This window comes from Neospora caninum, chromosome XI, assembly GCF_000208865.1.
Source record: "Neospora caninum Liverpool complete genome, chromosome XI".
Taxonomy (NCBI): Eukaryota; Apicomplexa; class Conoidasida; order Eucoccidiorida; family Sarcocystidae; genus Neospora; species Neospora caninum.
In genome coordinates this window covers 2,410,944-2,432,305 of record NC_018397.1, presented here as the reverse complement: position 1 = coordinate 2,432,305, position 21,362 = coordinate 2,410,944, and the positions used below count along the sequence as shown (strand labels likewise).

The window sequence follows — 21,362 nt, the reverse complement described above, 5'->3', positions numbered from 1 at the left end:
TCAAAAGTGATCTCGCCTAAGTCCAGTGCTCGGCCGCAGCAGCGTCAGGGGACGCGTAGCGCCTCCTTCTCGTCCTCGTGATTCTCTCTGTTGCATGCTCTTCTTCAGGAGCGTTTGGAATTTCGGGTCCAGGCACTTTTCTTTCCACAAAGCAACGATGCCCTTCCCCATCTTGCGCGGGGAAAGATTCTTCTCCGCGGCACTTTTCTCCCACTCTTTCACCAGCTCAGGGACGCGCTGACGTAGAATGTCTGCATGTACAGCGTGAAGGGGCTTCGCAGAATCTGGGACGAAATCTGGAGAGACAGAAAGCAGAAAGACCGTTGCCATAACAGTAAGCCCGCATATTCTTGATAGGGATACCTCGGGTGCTCACACCGGTAGCCGATCTATATTCTCACAACCACGCAGAAATGTAGCTTTAGCCTCCAGTCGATCCAAACGTCACCTGAAAACATGGATGCACAATTGGTTGTAAATCCTTGCTCCTGAAGAAAGAACACCTACTGAGTGCACGTGTGACGGAGCGAAGCCGGAAGAGCCGCGCGAGAATGATTTGGAGAAAGGCAGCAGGAAGAAGAAGGAGTACAAGCCCCTGAGAAAACGAGAGGAAGCCCGCAGGGAACACCAAATCGTACGCCGTTCCAAGCCAGCAACAGTGTGAAGCAGTAAAATGAAAAGGTACGCCTATGTCGTAGCAGTGGCGACGCTGTCACCGGCAATAGAAAGCAGGTGGATATACAACCGAATACTCGGAAAGACGCAAGTATACGGTGGAGAGAGAAAGAAAATTTGGAAAGACATACCTTTGTCGCGTCTCGTGGATAGCCGTGTTGAGGTCGCAAAGTCATGAAACAATGCCCATTTCCGTCTAGCTCACATAGTTCCCCCTCCGCTGTCCCACGAGCCGTCTATCTCAGATAGGCACGAGCAAGCATATATATATATATATTGTCGCACGTGATTATTGGGGTCCTAAATATCTGTTTTTTGTCACACTGACGTGGCACCGGTGGCGGGGAGGAAACCCGTGAATGCGACCCATACAGTGTGGCAGTTGCATTGTAGACTTTGACCCAGTTCACGTGCTGTTTTTTTTCCTTACTCCAGGAAATGCAGTCCCCATAAACGTTGCGTACGCAATAATGATCACGGACGGTAGAAGGCGCGCCGCAGCGGGACTCAGCGGTCCGGTCGATTTTACTGGGCTGAACTTCTTTAGTTTATCGGACACCATCCACCCCGCCTGGCATGCGAAATTTGACACAGAAAAGACATCCGCTCTTGTCTCGAGACCAAACTGACGGCCAGAGCCGGGACTGGTTTATGACGGTTGCGGACATACTCTGCGTCTCCTCGACCGTAGTTCCTCGTTCAGACAACCACAACCGAACAGGACACACATGGCGGCCTCTGCGTTATAACAGAAACCCCCGCTATTCGCCCGAATTCATGTCGTGCGACTGGGCTTCTACCGCACGCGCGACTCTCCAGAAAATTGAACCGTTGCATCTGTCCGTGACGCCCGTCCCATCAACTCGGCACGTTCTTTTCCCTGGCGTCAAACACGATCACAGCTACTGAGTAGCACCTCTCACAAGAGCGGCACGCCGTCCCCGGCCTGACCTGGGAATCACCACACCCTTCAAAAAGTAACGAGAGCATTGCCGAACCCGTACAGCGGCCTAGAACATATTCGATGTGTCTCGATGTCATAGGAGACTGAAATCCACCACTTTTCGCTGGATTTTCACCTGCACCAAGACGGCTGCCGACTCCGACGGTCCAGCACACTATTCACCTGGAAGGAACAGGCTCAACCCCTCACGTGCACGGACTCTGAGTTGGGCCGCGAGCAACGTGTTTACACATCATTGCAGTGTACGACAAGTGCCGTCGGCGTGGTGCGGATGCTAGTTGAGAATATCGCCTAGAGATCGTGTTTTTAGCAAAACGGATTTCATACCCTAGTGGGCTGCGACGCCGTGCCGGAAGTGTTATGAATCGAACAGGATCTACAACGAGAAAATACATATTCGTGCCTTCACGTAAATCCTCCTACGCAAACAAAAGGCTTTATACACGTATAGGGAATCACGGGCCGCCGGCAACAGATTGGTTTTGTCGCAGACCGCATGCCGCCTTCGTCTTGAAGCGTGTTTGGCGCGGCAACGCACTCACAATCAGGATGGAGAGGCCTCCAAAGATTGTCAGAAATGTCGTGGCCAGCGTCGGGTCGGGCAGCGCCAGAGTCTCGAACCAGCCAGGATGTTCCGCAATGAAGGCGGGGAACTCCTCAACGCGGACTGCCATGTTCCTGAAAAGACACGCCAGCAGAGACAAGGCCGTGCCTTGGCCTTTCGGAGCGGCGAGACGTCCACGAAAAGACTCGCAAAACACTCCCGTTTGCGGACAGCATCTAGCCGCGCGCTAGCGCTGCCACGCCGCTGACCTAAATCTTTAGCACGCCCGGTTTGTCGCACACATCTCTCTTCTTTGGATCCGAGCCTCCAGAAACAGAAACGTCACATGAAGAAAGAAACGTCAAAGACGAAGTCACGAAAGGCACTGGATTCGGTGAAGACGCACGAGCAGCCAAGAACAGACGGAGAAGAGCGGGACGCAGAGAAGAACTGAACAGGAAGGGAGGCTCTTACCGAAGGGCATAGGAGAAAAGACTGATGGTGATGCCAATGAAGAGCATTTGCACGGACGACATTGGGAAAACTGAAAGGTTGTGCGCTTCGATGAACTTCTTCACCTTCTCGCGCTCCTTTAGAAACTCCGGCGACCCCAGCTGTCAATGTCCAATGCACAAAAAAACACACAGCTTCTGCAGGCAGCCTGGAGCAACTCTTGCCGCGCACATGCAACGCTGCGGATTCACTGCCACAGGCGAGTGATAAGAGAAGAAATAGAGATACGAGCTCACACCCACCGACACGGAACTCCGTGCTTGCTGGCTGCCGACCCGGGTACGACACGCCACACATCTCAGTCTTTTTTTTCTTGCCGCCCTGTGTGTGAAACGCTTGGGTGAAAGCGCAAGACCGACTCCCCCGCTTTTTCTGCCCCTAACATCGTACCCCAACTCGTTGCTTCTCCTTCAGCATCTTGTTCAGTTCCATGAACTCCGCGCCGTGCAGTCCCCGAAGGCGAATGTCTCTTTCCTGTGGACAGCAGGGCGGACGCAGGAGGCAACGGAAACAGTCGAAGCGCGGAAAGAAATCAAAATGCAGACAGTGAAGACCGGGAAGTGACTCGGGGGCCGAAGAAACGACACTGGCGAAAGGCATGTCTGGTGCCTCGCAGAAAAGGCGAAAATAAACCCGGCCCATGGCAGACGAAAGGACACATCCAACCGGGGAAGACGGAGGGAAGACAGGAGGGCGGAGTTTCCCAGCGGTCCTTACGGCGGCGATGGCGAAGGGGAGCGTGAGGAACCGTAGCGCGCAGCCGATAATCGGTAGGGCGACAGCCCTGAATGAACGACAAAAACAAGGAGGAAGAGACAATAGAACGAGCAAACGTGGGGACCAGCGAATGTTTGCTTCAGTTCACGCGTCCTAGTCTGCGAGTTTCTCTCGCTCTGTCGACAACAAAACTCTGCAGTCCCAGACTTGAGCCGCTTTCGTGCAACACGCCATGCGAAGCGACAAAGTCATCTACGCACGCCTACGCTGTAGAAATAAAGGCGCCAATGACCAGCGATTTAGTTGCCCAAATGGCTAGACGCATAGGTATGTACACCTCTCCGCACACGCGCTGGCGCCGACTGACGCCTGTGCATTCACGCCTCCATGCACCCGCGCAAATGAGCACATCGGCAGTTACGAAAGCATATGCATTAACCCATATATATATATATATATCTACGTTAACATGTGTTAGATACGCCTTCGAGGAATCGAGTGACGGGGCCCTTACGGCCCGCTGGTGAAGAAACATACCACGGCAAGTCAAGGGAGTCCTTGGCGAGGAGGAGCAAGTCGGCGGCGCAGTTCACAGCGGCCCCGTTGGACAGCCACGAGTCGGTCTGCAGAGAGAATAAGAGCGGAAACCGTTTTTCCTTGCTCCCCTGGCCTTGATTCTGCGAGGAAACTGTCCAGAGAGCCGCAGCACGTTTAGAAACGAAAGCAGAGAGTAAGTCGTTGTTTCCGCGAGCGGCCCCTCTCTGACGTGTTTGCGCGAGGAAACGCGTCGCCTGACAAAGCGCAGAGCGTAGCTGAACGCCCACCTGAAGTTGTTTTGCTTGTTTGCTGGCATGCAGAAACAGGAGACTCACGAGTCCGTCGGAGCGCCCGACAGGTTCAAACGGAGAGAGAGGCTTACGTGGTCTTTTATGCGCTCGTAGAGAACGGCAGCGTACGACCCGTCAGACGGTCCGGCGAAGTCTGTCGGCTCGACAAACAGAGACGCTGGATCCCATTCTTCCGCGTGGGTATCGCCCTTCTGTGCAGCAGCCGTGGCCTCTACAGGAGCACGCGCAGGGGAGGACGGAGACGACGGAGATGACGCAGGCGAAGAAGACGCAGGCGAAGGAGACGCAAGCGAAGAAGGAGGGTCCAATGCCCCGCGGGCGTCTCGGATCCCCGCGGAGGCAGCGGGGGACTCAGAGGCAGGAGAGGCATTGCCGGAGACAGAGGCACTGCCGAGGCTTTCTGTCTGGTGTTGATATGTCGCCCTGTGCACCTTGGAAGCCTCAAACTCTGGCGAAGCTGGGCCCTCATATTGGTCGGCCTCCTGCTCAGCTCGAGGCCTGGTGCGTTCGGCGAACGCGCTTCTCAGCGAGAAGAACGATCGAGAAGAGAGTGAGAGAGGCGAGAAGGAAGGAGAGAGGCGAGAAGAAGAAGCCCACCGCGAGGCAGCGGAAGGCGAGACCAACGAAGAGAAACTGCGGGAAGAGAACAGGGACAAGCTGAGCCGGGAAGAACACAGCGGCAGGCCTGCATGCGGAGTAGCTGAACGCTGCCCGGAGAGAGGTGGTGTTCGCGGCGGCTCTCGTCTGCTTGCAGTGGAGAGCCGCGAGAAGACAGCGAGTACTCGAGCAGAAGACAAGGAAAGACACGAGGAAACGCACACAGCGGGAGGGGCGGCAGCTGAAGCCTCGACGAATGCTGAAGGAGAACAGGGAGGAGAGAGACGTTTGAACGGGAAGTAAGAAGAAGCAACGGCAGCTGAAGTCGCCTGAGAAGGCGGAAAGGACAGCGCAGGGAAGCAGTCTCCTGCGACAGAGACCGGGAGACGAAACCGCAGCGCAGCGGTCCGCTCGCCGGGATCACCCTTTCCTCCGGAGAACCTTGCAGCTCTCGCGAGGTTTAACTCGCGTCGAAGTCGCACCATTGGAAAGGAGGCGAAGCGTAGCTTTTCGAGAAGAGACAGCGAGAGGGAGCGACGGCTCGGAAGGCTCAGAGTGCGGCGGGGAGCGGAGAGGAATTGCGGTAGCAGGAGAAGCGAGGCCGAGGAAGGAGAGAATGAACAGGGAAGGCGAGGACAACTCGGCAGTCGTTCCCCACTGGGGGAGGAGACCCGCGAGCCTGTGCATGGGAAAAAACTCGTGCGCGGAACAGAGAAAAGGAAGCAACGCCGGAGCATCAGCGAACTGCGGCGAGAGCGGCTGCCGTCCTTTGGGGACAGCGTGCGAAGGCAGGAGAACGAAGGAAATGGGAGGAGGAAAAGCGAATAGAGAGACGAATAGAAGCAGAGATCAGCCCCAGGAAGGCACCGGAGCTTTAGGAGAGAGAGACCAGAGGTAGGAGACGTCAGAGACTACGTTGTGGATGGGGAAGAAAAGCGTTTTAGTAGCGACTGATGTTTTGAAACGGGGCAGTCTTTCGCACCTCTACGATCCCTAGTTGGGGCGAGAACCCCAGAAACACTGAACGGAGTAGAAGCGCGGCGACGCGTCTGGGAAGACTCGGCGGAAAAAACCTCGCCGTCCCCGCTTTCTTCTCTACACATGCACAAACCAAAGCTTTTTTATATCGGCAAACAGCATGTACGCCTTTCTATTACGGGGCTGCCTCGACTTTTTTTCGTGCCTGCCAGGTGAAGCCGCAGGAAGGCTGTCGCCGATACTGCAAGTACCTCGAGAGCCCCTGTCTTCACTTTTCCACGCGTTTTCTCGGCGTGACGGTGTGTGTCTCGCTCCCTTGTCCATCCCGTGCGATCGAGTCTTTGGTACCCGAGATGCGATTGGATAGGGTTTCGACGTCTCGGCATATTCAGCACTGCTATTAACTCACTGCGTTCAATATACTTTTATCCTCCTCAGTCCGCAGTTGCTTGCGTCGTTCCCGTCAAGAACTTGCAACGGAATCTGCGGCAGCCCTCACCCAGAGACGGCGGCGCGTGGAGGCTTATAAACGGAAAATCACGGAAAATCGGCGACACACCGTCTTTTTTGAGCCGTTTGGAGGCGGCTGACAAGTATCGCGATCCCTGTCTGTGTTTCTGGAACTTTCTACTTTCTCTGCTTGCACTTCATCGTTCACTCTGCTGCTTTGTGGAAACGGAGGAAGTTTCCACCTAGCGAAGCCTGTCGCGCCTTCAGCCTCCATGTGAAGCTGCGCAATTCCGGGGCGTGGAGACGCGCCGGTCACGGGATTCGGCAGAGCCCCAAATCTAGGGCTCGAGCGTCCCCTGAGAACACGCGCGGGTTTTAGTCGATCCTCACACGTCGAGGACCAAACTTCCGTAGTAAATGCCGAGGCCAGGAGAGGAAATTGCAGATGGAGGTGAACCTGTTGTCGACGGCGTGAATATCTGGGGAAGGAAAGGTTGACTCGTCTTCCATGCAAACGCACGCTTTTCTTGGGAGCGCGCTCTGGATGCAGGCGTGCACGCGAACCTGGCGGAAGTTTGTTGCTAAGGGACAGAGCTCTTTCGACTTGTACTCCTCTTCGTTTCTCTCGGACCTCCACTTCAGAAGGGGAACGATTGTAGAGTGTCCGCCGGTGCACTCCTGGGGGCTTTCCTCTCCCGCGACTCTTTTTATCCACTCGGCGCGCACTTTTCCGCTGACTACATTTTGAGTCATAAATTGTTTTCTCCCCAGAAAAAGCTTATAAATAATCCTGTCTCAGAGAGTATCACTCCCAGTACGATGGTACTGATCATACTCGCATCTGAGTAGTAGTTTTCTCTCGCTGTTAATATGAGAGACGGCGTCGCAAAACGTGTGCGTTTGATGTTTTGCGGTTTAACTTTCGGCGGTTTTGTGCTTTGCGGTGCGCGTGGACGCCTTTCATCGGCGTTTGGTTCGTCCGCTTCTACCTTTCCGTGTTTCCGCTGGCGTTCCTGCCGTCTCTCAGCTATTGAGACGGTGTATGCGTGTCGCGGGCCAGGATATTTTCGAGGCGTCGAGTAGCGAGGGGCCGCCACGGCCCCGCATGAGTGTCTCCTTTCGTTCAGTGCTCTCGGGGTGTCTTCTCCGTTTTCTTGGGGTCTCTGCAAGTGTATCTTTCTATTTAAACATTCTGAGGGATATCAACCGTTAACGTGGCCAGCTAAGCAGTGCCAGGAGAACGGCGCCCGTCTGAATCGGTCCTGTTTCGTTGGCGACAACTTGCTCCTCTGTTCGTATCTGTACGAGTCGATGCTCTTTTTGGGCACGCTCACAGCACGTAGGCCAGATCGAGCCTCCGTGCAGTCGATTCGCGAAATGCGCCGGCTTCCAGCGAACCATAGATGCTCGAAGTGTACAGGGGAGGAGCATTGCCCATTCCCTGTCTTCATTTCACTAGGTCAGTAGGAGTTCCTCTGTGTGTGGGATATACGCGCCCCAGTTCCAGCGGTCGTGTGGCACGAGACACCCTTCGATTCGTTCACGCCCAGAGGCGTGCGATTTGCGTCAGTAACTCCCGCAGTCCCTTTCACGTTTTCTGACGATGGCGAACTTCTGGCTGTTCCGCGTTTTGTGTCTCCCGTTCCTTCTTGCGCTTCTCTCTGTATGCCGCCCTAGTTTGTTGAATGCGCGCGCTGAGGCGCCGCAACGCGACACACTCTACCGGTTTACCGGCAACTCTCGGCTATCCAGACGTTTCACAGGCTCCAGCGTCTCGGCCTGGAAGCGGGTCCACGCCGCGTACAACGAAGTTCTTGTTCTGACGGACATCGATGATACGCTCTGGTGTTCCGGAGGGTGGCGCCTGGCGGGAAAGAGCTTGGGCGGCGTCGACGCGGACTTCTTGCGCGGCCAGACGTACCCTGGCATTGGAGCGCTCTACTTCATTCTCTCCGCAGGCCCCCATGTGACGGGAGCGCCCGTGAACATGTTTCTTCCCACGTGTCCAACTGGCCTCGCGTCGCCGACGGTTGAAACCTGCGAGGTGAACGGCTCCCACATGTGGCGCGCCAGGTCCGAGGGCCGCACGCTGCGGGGGGAAGCGTTACGGGGACCGAAGCAAGACAACGCGCAGGAACATAAGGGCAACTCTGCGGTCGCCAAGCAGGCGCTGCCGCCTCGGGTCGGACTGCTTACGGCCCGCGCGTCCACGTCTGCGATGAAAAACATCACGCGCTCGCCGTTCTTCTACAGCGCTGTTTCGAGTGCTCTGATCCACGGCGCGAGACAGATGTACGGCCCTGCCGTCGAGGACTGGGGCCGTATCCGGTTCGAAAATAATATGGAGCTCTTACGCCATGTGATTGGCGGGCAACACTCGCGAGGCCGAGGGAAAGTCTCCGGCTTCAAAGAGGCGCTCGCCAAGTTCCCTGGAGAAACGCCAGTTTTCTTCGGCGACACGGGCGAGCGGGACGTGGAGGCGGGTGCGGGCATGGCCCTCCACGCTCAGGACAAACTCGCGGCTGTTTTCGTCCACGTCGTCTTCGACGACGTGGCGAGTGAAGATCTAGACGGTGTCGAGCGACCTGCGGCATCACTGCCTCAGCCGTTCAACCTGCGGTAAGACTAGAAAGGACCGAATGTTCCTCCCTCTTTGCCTGGGTGCCTATCCGGTTTGGATCCAGAGAGCCAGGTAGCCATCTCGCACGCATGCGTCCACGCACGTGTGTGTGCACGTACGGCTCGGAGAGCGAATTTCCCCGAACGGGGGGGTACACCGAGAACGCGGATTCCGGGTGTGCGTACAGCAGACAAGCGGGGATGCTGCCGTCCAAGAGCTGTAGATACACCGGGGACATCGATCCGCGGCCTATGGTTTCGGGATGCCGGGGCTGGCCCTTTTTCGTTTTTGCCATCGCACTTGTGCGCTTCTAGGCAGTGTATGTGGGAGCGTGATGTCGACCGTGTATGCCGTTACGGTGGGGAGAAACGCTTCAGGGCCCAATTGGGGGCGGGTATCGCGGAAACCGAGCTCACCTGAACTGCGTTTTGTGATTTCAGATTCAACGGGCGACGGATCCCCTCTTTGCAGCTCGCTTACGATGTCGTGGCCTGTCTTACACCCACCGAGCGGAAACCGCGCTCGTTCGCCGAGCTCTCAGACAGTCACTTGTATTCTGCGGGCATGTCGGTGGCGAGTGTCTTGAAGCCGCTCATGGCTTCGTATGCTCGCCAGGTGCGGCGCCACAGGGAGAAAATGGCGGAGGAAGCGGAGCCGCAGAGGCGCACGCCAGACGAGGGCGTCAGAGACTTCATGGCACTTCCTATCTTCTTCCTGAAATATCGTGATCTGTATATCAAACCAGTCACGATGGGTGGGAAACCGCCCGTGAGCTCGTTCAAGCAGGCGATCTCCCGTATATCCAGTGGCCTCAGATTCGGTGTTGCCCACGTCGTCGATCTCCAATGGCCTGAGGAAGAGAGTAAGTCGAGCAGCACATGCAGCCGAAAAAGCCGCGAGACGCAGAAGCAAGACCGAGGCGCGTCGGCTCAGCCTGCCGTGACCAGTGTGTGACCCACTTTGGGAAAAGAGGAGCGAAAGGGTTTGCGTAGACATCACGCATGCAAACAGCACTTTTGGGTGTGGAACCGGCCGCTCTCACCTAAAGGCGAGCCGTACAAAAGTAAAGGCAAACCTTGGAAAAGTATTGTTTTACACTTGTGGCGTGAGCAAAGACTGAGTTGAAAATCCAACATTTGTATACAAAATGTACGAATATCATGATATTCACTTCGGTAGTCCCCTTCCTGATTTTAGTCTGTACGGAATACACGGATAGGATTCTTGTTGGCCTGGCACCTGTTTAGCAACTGGATGAACGCTTTTTACGCCCTCTCCTGGTACGTAAGGATAATACTCAACTCTTCTATGGTTTAACAGTTACAGCTGGGACTGCATGTTATGTACTTACGGTAGTACTATCAAGCCTCTTCTTTCAAATAGATTTCATGGAAAACCTAAAGTTCGCATGTTTGATTGACATTTAGCCGCTAGTATACAGTCATCCAAGGTATATTTATCTATCGCAGGTTCGGTGTAATGTCCCGTTGTACTACATAGATCATATGGCTTCTGGTACTTTGAGATCGTACTAACGGCGAGAAGGGAAGTGTGTTTCAAAGAAAACGGATGTTTAGCCGGGACGTTAGCGCCAAAAATATACAACCGAATTTTATAAATGCACTGATGGACATCATTAATCCGTGTACGGTTGCCTGCTTCTGAACAGCGCGAGGCTTTCTGTGGAGAGACAGCGGGGACACGGAGTTGGCTGTGGACGAGCTAGAGCCCTTCTTCGCTGTGTTTGTGGGGGGCACGCGGACAGAGGGGAGGCTCATGAACGGGGAAGCATCCGCAGAAAATGTAGCCGGAGGGCAAGCGTGGAGCGGGGAAAGGATGCAGACGTGTAGTGGCTGAAATGCTGTATACGTTTGAAAGAATGTGTCGCCCCCTACTCCTTGCTGTAATCCTGTGGTGGATATGCGTTGCAGCGTGCGTCTTTCGAGAGTCGCATGAGTCTTTTCGTATGGCTGCCACACACAGCGGGTTTCGGGTCCAGGTACGCCTCCCTCGTTTCGGCGTTTTGGCGTGTTCGCAGATCTCCGCAGCGTCACAGAAATAGTTCCGGTGCCGCTTGACGAGGTAGGAGACGCCGGCAAGCCCGGCGACCCCGGCGTCCCGTTTATCCCGTATCGCACGGCGTTGGGGGCTGGGATCTCCGCGTTTGTCCTCGAAATGCTCACCCTCCAAGACTTGGTCAACTTAGCCGTGGCCTCGATCCGCGACTTCCGGTCGCTTGGACCCCCCCAATCGTGTTCCCAAAAGGAAAGCCTCGAGGATTTGTATTCCGACCTCCGGTACATGCTGGAGCTGACGGGGGAGGCTATGCAGACTGTGCACGTGGAAAATCGCGCGATTTTAGAAGACGGGATCATGGCCGTGCGGGTGTTTCGCGCGAAAGCCAAGGACTCCTGCATCCCCGCGGACCGAACCGAGCCCTGGACCGTCAGCGAAGACACCAGCGCGTGCTTGGCGCTGTTCCGTAGCCCCCTGCCTGGGGGCGTCCCGTCTGCAGAGCCGGCAGCGGGGTTCCAGCAGGCGCCGGGGCTAGGCAGCATCCCGCCTGAAGTTGTGCCTCTCGCGCGGGCGGTCTGTACGTTCAAGGACCAGCTGCAGCACTGGCTGAGCGCGGGGGCTGACGAGATCGAGGTTCTCAGCTTGGAGTTCGCTGTCGCGTTGAACCAGGCGGTCGAAATTAGCAATGGAACCTATCGACCCGGCGGCACCCAAGCGTTGCCCGCAGACGGCCAAACGCCTTCCCCGGATCGTAAGGAAAAATTTGTTGACGCTTTGGTCGGAAACCTGGATAGCATCCCGACGTATCCAGAACACGCGTACTCTCTCGTCGCCCCGTCGCTTCTTCCTCCTTCGGCGTCAGGCACCGTCAACCTTGGCGCACCACCATCAGCGGCTGCGGCGCAAAGCCCGTTTCTGTCTTCCGTGCTGCCAGGGACGATTGGTGCAGGCGACGAGACGGCGCGTCCGCCGAGGGAGTACGGTTCCGCCGCGGATGCATCAACGTCCGCGCCGGTGGCCGTGGCGTCCTTCGAGGCTCCGCTGCGTTCCGACCGGGAGGTGGTCGCGCCGTCGGCGCCAGCCGCGGACTTGGTCGCCCGAACTCCAAAGGTCGAACCTGCTTCACTCCTGGCCATTGGGGGAGGTCGAGCGCTGCTGGAACACATCCGCGCAACCGACAGACGGACGCTTCTCCCTCGCACATCGGCGGGCTTAGGAGGCTGGGCTGAGCGCCGCTTCTCTCATGGGTACAGCGAGGTGGACCCAACGGCTTCTCTGCACTTTGAGGGCTTCTCACCTCCACCGGGCGGGCTGTGGGGACAGGGCCAAGCGCGCCGGTCTCACAGTCGCGGCTCTGGGTCTTCCCCCGCGAACGACTGCCCATTGGACGGACTTCAGAACTTCCTGGCGACGATGCGACCGATCTGTGAGCAGCAGAAGAAGACTCTCGGACTCGCGTCGCCATGCGCGTTCATGTCCCGCCTTCTCTACAAGGAGAATTTGATCCAGATCTTTGCAGACGTCACGTCGTGGTACGAAGCCGGCGCCCGCGCACCGTTCTACATTTCCAAAATGCATCTCTCTCTCGATCCTGCAAAGTCAAAATTAGGTAAGCCTGGTCGACCCTTCTGCCTGGCGTTTCGCTGAGCCTGCCCTTGGAGCAGAACGACGTCGACAGAGGTACAACGTGACTGTGCATCGCGAATGCGCATGGCGTACCCGTTTTTCCACGTAGACATGCTGAGGGGGGTCGAGATGTAGATGGCAAACTGTTGAAGCCTGCAGAGTTGTGGCATTCAGTGCGCGACGTGTTTCAACCGCGAAGAGTGTGGCGACGCCTGTCGCGGCGCGCAGAGGAAAAGCAAGGCGATTCCTCCCTAACAGTGCCCAGTTCCCGCGTGCGTCTGTCCGCCGCGTCTCCGGAGGGCTAGAGTAGCTTTTGGTCGGCGAGAACGACGGTGCGCGGAGAGGATCCGACACGGCGGGTCATTGCGCGTGGCGTCGCGTGTCTGTCACTTTTGGTTTGTAGATGCGATGACGAAGAAGGAGGACCGCAGCTTCCAGAGAGTCGGTCTGGGAGTTCTGAGGCGGGGCAGGGGGCATAGCACGTACGACGTCGCCCGCCTGAAGGAAAGCCATCGGCAGTTCGATCGAACCGACTTTGCATTCACGCTCCCAGAGTGCAATCCTTTCGATGCCTGAGTGTCGGGCCAGAGCTCGTGATGGCGGCGCCGATCTCACGCATGCGCCACTTGTCCGGGTCCGGGAGAGTCCCTATGTGGACGCTTAGCTGTATCATACGTGTTCGAATACGTGAAACGATTTTTGGTTTGTAGACGACTCGGGATGCGCCGGCGTATACAGGACTTCTGTGTGTGCCCGTCGATCGCGTTTGTTCAACGCCACAAACCCCGCTGCGGTAGTTTGCCGGAACACCGCTGGGTCTTGAGAGTCCGTTATATTGTGGCTAGTCCCCGTGCGTCCAGTCCAGCGATGTCATTTTCATTAGAGGTTGCGGATGGCGATGCAAATTCCCGCTGTTTGCGGAGAAAGAATGACACACGCACGCGCGTGGCTATATCTCCGCCGTTTGTATCTGTTTGGCGGTATGCATCTCGGTGTAGGCGCTCGTGGTGTGTGACCGGGGCGATGCGGAAGGAGCAGAAAAAGGGCCGAAAGCGATCCAGGTTCAGTTCGTTGTGGTTGCTGACCATTCAGGTACCATGTTTGGCTTGCGTGTGCCTCCCGCGGTGGCGCGCCCGAGCGGCGACCTCGCCCGGGGCCGCCCGTGGGGAAACCTTTGTGCGGTTAAGGCTCGGAATCCGAGATAGATTTTTGTTTGTAGACCGCCTCAACGGGGGATCTCTTCTGTGCAGAGATGCACGCGCCTTCCTGACAAGTGAAATGCTTTCGAGAGGCAAATATTAGCATCTGAGTATCGTCTCTCGCGTGTGCCGTGCGCGGGGCCCGCGAAGTCAGGCGTATTGGTGCGACGTGGTAGTTCTCTGTATCTTGGCTGTGAGCGGTCAACATCCGCTCATCGGCAGGCGTGTCATGTTTTGAGCAGCAATAGTGAACGCATACACCCACTGAAAAAACACCCGCGTGTAGAAACGATAGTTGCAAGATGCGTTTAGACTTAGAGCACACCAGCCTGCAGAAAACGAAAAGCGTACGTGTCTCGTGTCTCCCTCGCGTCGCGCGGCTGCCTTGTTCGCACAGGGGTTTCACGCTTTAAAAAAAAAGGGAAAACGTCAGCGACGTTGCCGCTCCAACAACGGCGCCTGCCGCTGAACGCGGCATGCAGGTCCAGATCCGGTTTCGGCACGGGGGTAAACGCCAGGGAGTCGAGAGCGGAAGGATGGCGTCTGTGTAAGATGCATGCAGCGATGCAGCGAGACCCCGATACAAATCAGAGGCAGAGTCGCGCATGTCCTTGTTCTATATATACTTTGTGGTGATCGACTTCTAACACGGCACATCTGACGAGGAGCAATGAGATCCGCGCGCAGACTCGCTAGCCCAGCCTCGGCGCAGACGACGGCCAGGAACAGGATCTGCCAAACGCACAAACTGCTCAGCAGACATGTGGGAGCGCCGCGAGGTGGCCTGTCGGGCAGCTAGGACGGTGTCGCCGTTACGTTTCTCCTTTTCTTCTCTATTACAAGAATGTCGCGAACGTTGGAGGCCTTGTCTTCTATGGCCAGTGCTACGGATACTTCCAGCTCGTCTTCGGCGTCAGTCGCTGAGTCGGCGTGTTGCTCTGTACTTTCGTCCATGCACACGTCGCTCGCCGAGCACTCGGGTGCATTCGACCCGTCCTCTGCCACGTGGCCCCTTTCTTTTGTCTCCGCCTTCGCCTGCCTCTCTCTCGCCTCGCTCTCGGCCTTCCGTAGAAAGTGCAAGAAGGGCAATGTGCCGCCGCCCAGACCAAAATAGTACCTGCGAAACGCCGCAACCTCGGCACAGGCAGACAGCAAGCGATTCAGGCAACAAACAAGCGATTCAAAAGCAACAAACACACACGGGAGAGAGCACACGAAAGCGATAGGGGAACGAAACGAGATCAGACTGCTGTCCAAACCATGGCGCTGGCTTTCGATCCGCAGAGCAGCCTGGACAGGACAAACCCCAGCTGACGTCTGCGCCATCCGTGGGGGCGTCTGTGTGCTCCAGTCCTCTTGTGCGTTGCTCTCTGGACCACGCGCAAAGAGAGCAGGAACGTGTGAAACGAACGGCCACAACAGGCGCATTTTCCCAGTTTCTGTCTGTGCCGACTCACGCAACCCCCCGACGGCAGGATTCAACGATCCACGACAGACGAGTTACCGGAGGCCTCTAGCCTGGAATTTGCGCGCTGTGGCGAACGTAAGAGTAGGGTCCGCAGCGACGAACCACTTCGAGACGGGACACACCAGCCTTGCCCGATAAACCACGTGAGACACCCAAAACAAATGGAAGCGCACTTGCAGGCGCGCATGCATGTTTGCGAGACGCCTCCAGGAGCGGCGTCGAAGCTTTACCGTTTCCCGGCGACCAGAGCCTTTCCTGAGCGTTTCAGGCGCGTCTTCAGGAGCTGCCGCAACGTGCCGAACAACTTGGGTCTGTAGATACACTCAGACGCGACAATCCAGTCAAACTGCGCGTGCGGACTTGACCGGTCCCGACGGCCGTGCTCAGCTGACGACGAGGGACACGCGGTGAACGCGGAGGCACCGGAGCAAGGCGGCGACGAGGTCGAAGGAAACGGGGGAGAGGCCGATGACGCAGCGTTTGCCTCCGAACAGGAACAGCCGCAGGAGCAACACAGAGCAGGGAACGCCTCCCAGGAAGCCGGGAGAAGAAGGCAGTTTGCTGGCAGAAACAACGACGGCGCGGGTGCGGAAACAGGCGACGGCGGCTCGGCAGCCTGTGCGTTCGCGGCTCGCCGACATACTCGCATCTGGTGATCGTGTCGCGGCGCATGCGCCGTCAGGGCAGCGTCGCTTTCGGACATGTTCAGAGCGACAGTCGGCGCTGTGACGCTTGTCAGCACTTCAGGATTTAAATCTTGGAAGACGACAGCGCCGGCGCCCCTCTGAAGCATGAGGAGTCCGGCCAGCCCGTGCCCACATCCTGCGAAACGGTGCATGCAGTCGACAGCGGCAGGTCTCAGGATCTGAATATTCCGCAACTGCAGGAACACCGACACACGAGTCCACGTAACGCAATAGACGCTCAGCAGGTTTCCTATTTCATCTATCGATATCTCTCTATATCTCTCTACCTCTTCACCTATCCACCTATATATATATATATATATATATATATAAATATCTGGCAACAGCGCAGAGAGATGAAACGCTGCGACTGTATGTGCGGGAGAACGCACTACACACGGGGAAGCATTTTATCTGAGGACTCGAGAAAGGAGAGTAGGCGGACGAGGAATGGGGAGACAGTCGACAAGCGGAAGGCCGAAGAGGATCAGGTGGTCGGCAGGAGGACCGGGGCCGAGAGCCGAGAAAAGGGTAGCGCAGGATACAGGCTGGATCGCGACACTCCGCATACACGCCGGAATACGACGGACAGTTGCTTTCTGAAGGCTGATGAAGAATCGAGTCGTCTGTATTCATTGGAAGGGGACGCAAATGATCCCGGCGATCCAGAACTCTACAACACAAATCGAACAAAGACACTATAGGATCTGGGACATGAGAGAGAGAGGACCGTGTGTGGTCGGGGCGCGCACGCACCGAGGTCAAGAACGTGTGCATCTTGGAAATTCGCCGGGTTCAACTTCAGGAGAAACTTAACGAGATCCCAAGTGCATTCCCAAAGGGCGAAGCCACCTTCGTATTTTCCCTCAGTCACCTGCGGAACAAGACAAAAAAAGAGGCCGCATTCGCTGCAAGCGCTTGTCAACCGGAAAAGGCCGCACGCAGGCGGAGGGTCGTGTTTCGACAGCAGGGAAACACGGAAGAGAGAAGGGTGCCAGGTTGAAGTGCGAGGCGTTCCAGGAATCGTGATCCCCTCTGGTCTTCGAATGGGAAGCAGAGAGACGCGACAAAAGCGAATGCCGGCGCGGCTCTGTGAGCACGGGACGCCCAAGACACGCAAAACGCTCTGTCGACCTGGAAAACTCGCAGCGCGTTTCGATCGGCCTTACCTGCTGCATGCCCATCTCTCGTTGACCCTCCTGAGAAGCTCTGGGATCGCCTGCGCTTCCCAGGCCGCCTCGGAAGGCCTTGACTCGCCAGGCCTGTTGAGCGACTCCGTCGTCTTCTCCCTCTCCCTTTTCGCCTCTGGAGTTTTCGCTCGGCTCTTTTTTGAGTCCTGAAGCCGCGCTGCCTTTCGGCACTGAAGAGGGAGAAGAAGGAGACAACACGCGGCGGACCGCGCCCTCCTGGGGCACAAGGTACGTGACGACTGTCCCCGCACTCGAGAAGGCGAGGTCGCGAGAAGAAGAGGAAGTCTCCATGGCGGGGCAGAGCGGACGAAGATAAGCCAGGCGCATTTAGGCCGACGGGAAGAAGAGAGGAGGGAGAACTCGAGTTGCCTTGGGACGCCAAGTCACGCGCGGCGCGGAGAAACAGGGACACAGCCCAAGGGGGGAAGGGCGGTGTGTAGAAGAGAGGTTCGTTCTCCACGAGGCAAGGAAATGCGCCCCTCGAGCCGCTGGAAGGAACGGCGCATCTCCTGGCCACCTCTGAAGGCGGCGAAAAGACTGAACTCACGCGCAGGCCAGCGAGAAAGAAGCGTCTCCAGGTGCCGTGTTTGTAAGGGCGGTGAAGCGAGGTTCGATTTCGTCGGCAGGACGAAGAGACGCCAAACGCACAGAAAGGAAAAGACAAAGCATAGGACGAGAGACAACGGCGACGCTGGCCAAAACAGAACGAGAAACACACCACCGAGGAGAGTAAAAAAGACCGAGAAAGCACGCTGGGTCCCGGCCCCCACTCAAAGCGTTCCCTCCAATGGTGTGGACGGAAAGGCGTTGTGTTAGAAGTTTGTTCAATTTGCCATGCGCGAGTTGAGGAAAAGCGAGGAAAAGGTACCGTGAAAGGCAGCCAAGGAGAGAGACAGGAGACAGTGTCTCCCTGTCCTGGGCATCGCTTTGCGCCTTCAGTCCAAGAAAAACGCATCGCATGCAGTCGCGATCCTTTCCGCTCCTGGAACTTCTGTGTATGTTTCCGTTTTCTCGCGTCTGAGGAAAGATGAAGGGAAAAAGAAGGAAATAGACGACGCAACCGCTGTTGCTGAGCTTCCTTTTTTCGTCTCTTGTCAAACTTTTTTTCGCGGCTGGATCGAGCGCTTCCAGAATGACGACAGCGAATGTGAGCAGCCGTGTCTCCAGGTCGCTCGTTGATACTCTGAAATGTTACGGGACTGCTTCGCTCTTCATTTCCGTTCCTCCCTCGTGTCATCCGGTCTCTAGATCTGGGCCAAACGCCCGTAATGGAATTTGCATCCTTTTCTGTCAGTTCCATTCCTTCTCGTTCTCTGGGGCAGTCCTTGGTCTCCTGTCGGCGCCCGGCCTTTTCACATCCACGGAAAAGGCCAACCTTTGAATTGAATCTCTCGGAAATGCAAGTCCCATAAAAATCGCGTCGTTTCTCTGTCAGTCGCCTCCACCCGCTTTTTCGAGCGCTCCTATCTGCTGAGATTTTCGCCGTCCTACTTTTGCGTCCCTCCGGTCCTTCCGTTTTCTTGACGCATTTCTGCTGCTCTTGCAAGATAGTCTTTCGCTTGTCATCGTCTGCCGTTCTCTCCTCGTAGGTCTTTCCTTCTCTCCCTTTATATGTTTCTTCCTCTCCCTTTATCTCTCCGTCTCTTTCGATCCGTCCCTTTATCTCTCCGTCACTTTCTATTCGTCCCTCTATCTCTCCGTCTCTCTCTATCTGTCCCTTTCTCTCCCTTTCTCTCCCTTTCTCTCCCTTTCTCTCTGTCTTGGTTTCCCTTTATCACTCATTGTGTGTTTATTTACGTCCCCTTCTCTTTCTCTCCACGTCCTTCCCCCTCTCTCTCCACTGCCTTCGCCCACCTCTGATGGCGCTGCCGCCGCCGGCGGACCCGCGAGGTCCGTCTTCGTTTCCTCCAGCTTTTCTCCCAGGCGATCCTTTGCTGCGGATTCTTCCCACCGCCTCGCCCGCCGAGACGAAGCAGGCTGTCGAGCGTTTATCTCAAGTCGAAGAACAGTTTGATTTTTCCTCGCCATTGGCGACAGCCGCGCGATCCGCGGCCAGCAGCTGCCAAGAACTCACTGCCTCGGCGCCCGCCGCATTCGTCACCAACTGGCCGCTCTACCCTTATTCTCCGGCCTATCTGCGAGGTCGGCACAAGCGCTACGAACCGGCAGAAGGCGACGTCGTCGTGGGCATTGTCTCCGGGAAGAAAAACGAAGCGTATTCGGTACGAGAAACGGAAAGGGGGAGCAGCCACGCAGACGCAAAGCACCCTGCGTTTTGCCGTATCGCGATGCCGTGTGTCGCCCGACAGTCGCACAGGGGGAAACCAGAGAGTCCCGCGTAGAGTCGCGTGTCACCGGGCGAACGTCAACGCGAAGGCCTTTGAAAGGAGCGCATTCCGAGAAAGAAGCAAACCGCTCTCTCCTCTCGGTCTACGCGATTTGAGCTTTCTGTCTGGTGTCACCGACCGAGCTCCTTTCCGTTTCCCACTTGCATGTGTCTCCGTTCCTCCTGAGAGTCCTTCGAAAAGGCGCGAGGTTTGGTCCTCCGTGCTGTCCCCTTTGTTCTCTCTCTTCGGGTCTATATATCCCGCCAACATGCCACGTCTCCGGCGCGAGTCCGCCGCTTCGGTTTGCTATCATTTCTCGCCGTTCGCGCGGCTCCCCGATGCGTCTGTACTTGTGACGCAACTTGGCTTTCCGTTTCTCAGCTCCGGTTCCGCTCTCTGTGCTTCCTTTTTTAGAGGGTGGTTTCTTTTTTAGGCATGCGTTTTCACCTCGCTAGGTGTTTCCGTCCCTTACTTGCTCTGCTGTCCCACCGCCGAGTCATTTTCTTTTTCGCTCCCTCTTGTTTTTGTTTTCGCGAACCTTCGTCCATCTCACGGCGTCGCCGAGGCTCATCTCCCCCTGCGTCTTACCTGGCTCTGCCTTCTAACTTTTCTCTTTTCTTCCTCTCGCTGTTCCCCGCCTCCGCGTCTTCGCTGTCTCTCGCCTGTCACCCCTTTTTTCTCCTGATGTCGGTGTCCCTGCAGGTGAACATTCGCGCTCGAGGCGACGGCTTTCTGCCTCTGGTCGCCGGCTTCGAAGGCGCTACGCGGCGACACAAACCCGAACTGCATCGAGGCAGTTTGGTTCTTTGTCGCGTGGAGCGAATGTCGGCGGAGTTAGGCGCCGAATTAACTTGCGTAGATCCCAACTGCAAGAAATCCTGGACCTCCAAGGAGAAGCTGCTCGGCGAGCTCGAGGGCGGCTTCGTTATCGACGTACCCCCGCCTCTTGCTATCAGGTAAACAGATTATCCGAGACCTCAACGAATGCTCTCTTTTCGGGCTGCATATCTACCTCTTTCCATCTACCAAATTACCTACCTAAAAAGAGTATCTATCTCTCTGAAAGTCTGAACATTCATTTGTTTTTCTCTCCGAGTAACCATATTTTGGGCTTCCCGCAGGGGTGGTAGTTTTGCAGGGGGACCATTGGTCCACAGCCAACGGAAACAGCATATCGTTAGAGGACGAGAGAGCGGCTTCCTACACATTCCCACTCGGTCGTTTGTCCTTGCCATGTATTGACAACTCGAGACCGCAGTCTCTCCCTGGCGCGTCACGCGCTCCTGCGTGTGCCTCGTTTTTCTCCACTTTTCTCCTGTGTCTGTACGGAAACGCTCGTGATCTTTTTGCGTCGGGGACCTCGAACTCTCCAGGGCGTCTGGCGGGCGTTCGTTTCGCTCTTTCTCTTTTTCCCTCCGTTACACATGCTTCGCGCCGTGTTTCGGTTTGTGGCCTTACCTCTGAAACGTTTGCTAGTTCAGAGATATGTTCAGTGGATGGTGCGTTTCTGTTTTCAAGTCCGCAGCACCCCAGGATTGCGTCCGTTCGGACAGCTACCCTTCCGTCTTCCCGAGTTTTTTTTGCTGGCAGTGGCGTGTGTGCGCCCTACGGTTTCTTTCCGCTTTTCCCCGTCATCTCTGTCGCGTAGCCCGAGCAGTCAGCCCCCCCCTTTCGTTTTGGAACCAGGCGTTGCCGCATGCCGAGTGTCTCCTTCCGATGCGTTTTCTCAGTCTCGCGTCGCCTCACTGCTTCCTCCTCGAGAGCCTTGGCGAGCGCCTGGCGTTTGAGATTGCTGCCGGGGCGAACGGCCGCATCTGGATCCGCACCAAAGAGGCCGGGGACGCCATTCTGATTGGAAACATTTTGGTCGCCTGCTACGGGAAGGAGCGACACGTGATGCAAGCGATTGTCAACACACTCGTCGCGAAGCGCCGAGACGCCTAG

At 56.5% G+C, this 21,362-nt stretch overlaps 4 protein-coding genes across 4 annotated transcripts; 2 read left to right on the top strand and 2 right to left on the bottom strand.

Annotated features, from left to right (window-relative positions):
- Positions 1-5,545, bottom strand: NCLIV_055990 (conserved hypothetical protein; the record flags this gene model as incomplete). Its single annotated transcript, XM_003885153.1, has 11 exons — positions 1-296; positions 508-595; positions 1,106-1,246; positions 2,182-2,317; positions 2,658-2,797; positions 3,087-3,170; positions 3,414-3,480; positions 3,951-4,036; positions 4,333-4,894; positions 5,081-5,225; positions 5,341-5,545. 11 exons carry the CDS (start codon positions 5,543-5,545, stop codon positions 1-3), a joined length of 1,950 nt encoding a protein of 649 aa, XP_003885202.1.
- Positions 5,546-7,889: 2,344 nt separating this feature from the next.
- Positions 7,890-13,124, top strand: NCLIV_055980 (conserved hypothetical protein; the record flags this gene model as incomplete). The annotated part of the gene is made up of 4 exons (XM_003885152.1): positions 7,890-8,905; positions 9,347-9,768; positions 10,945-12,531; positions 12,952-13,124. 4 exons carry the CDS (start codon positions 7,890-7,892, stop codon positions 13,122-13,124), a joined length of 3,198 nt encoding a protein of 1,065 aa, XP_003885201.1.
- Positions 13,125-14,542: 1,418 nt separating this feature from the next.
- Positions 14,543-17,382, bottom strand: NCLIV_055970 (the record flags this gene model as incomplete). Its single annotated transcript, XM_003885151.1, has 4 exons — positions 14,543-14,864; positions 15,446-16,037; positions 16,658-16,775; positions 17,071-17,382. The coding sequence occupies 4 exons, from the start codon at positions 17,380-17,382 to the stop codon at positions 14,543-14,545; spliced, it is 1,344 nt and encodes a 447-aa protein (XP_003885200.1).
- A 1,568-nt stretch (positions 17,383-18,950) lies between these two features.
- On the top strand, positions 18,951-21,362 carry NCLIV_055960 (hypothetical protein; the record flags this gene model as incomplete). Its single annotated transcript, XM_003885150.1, has 3 exons — positions 18,951-19,313; positions 20,121-20,374; positions 21,149-21,362. The coding sequence occupies 3 exons, from the start codon at positions 18,951-18,953 to the stop codon at positions 21,360-21,362; spliced, it is 831 nt and encodes a 276-aa protein (XP_003885199.1).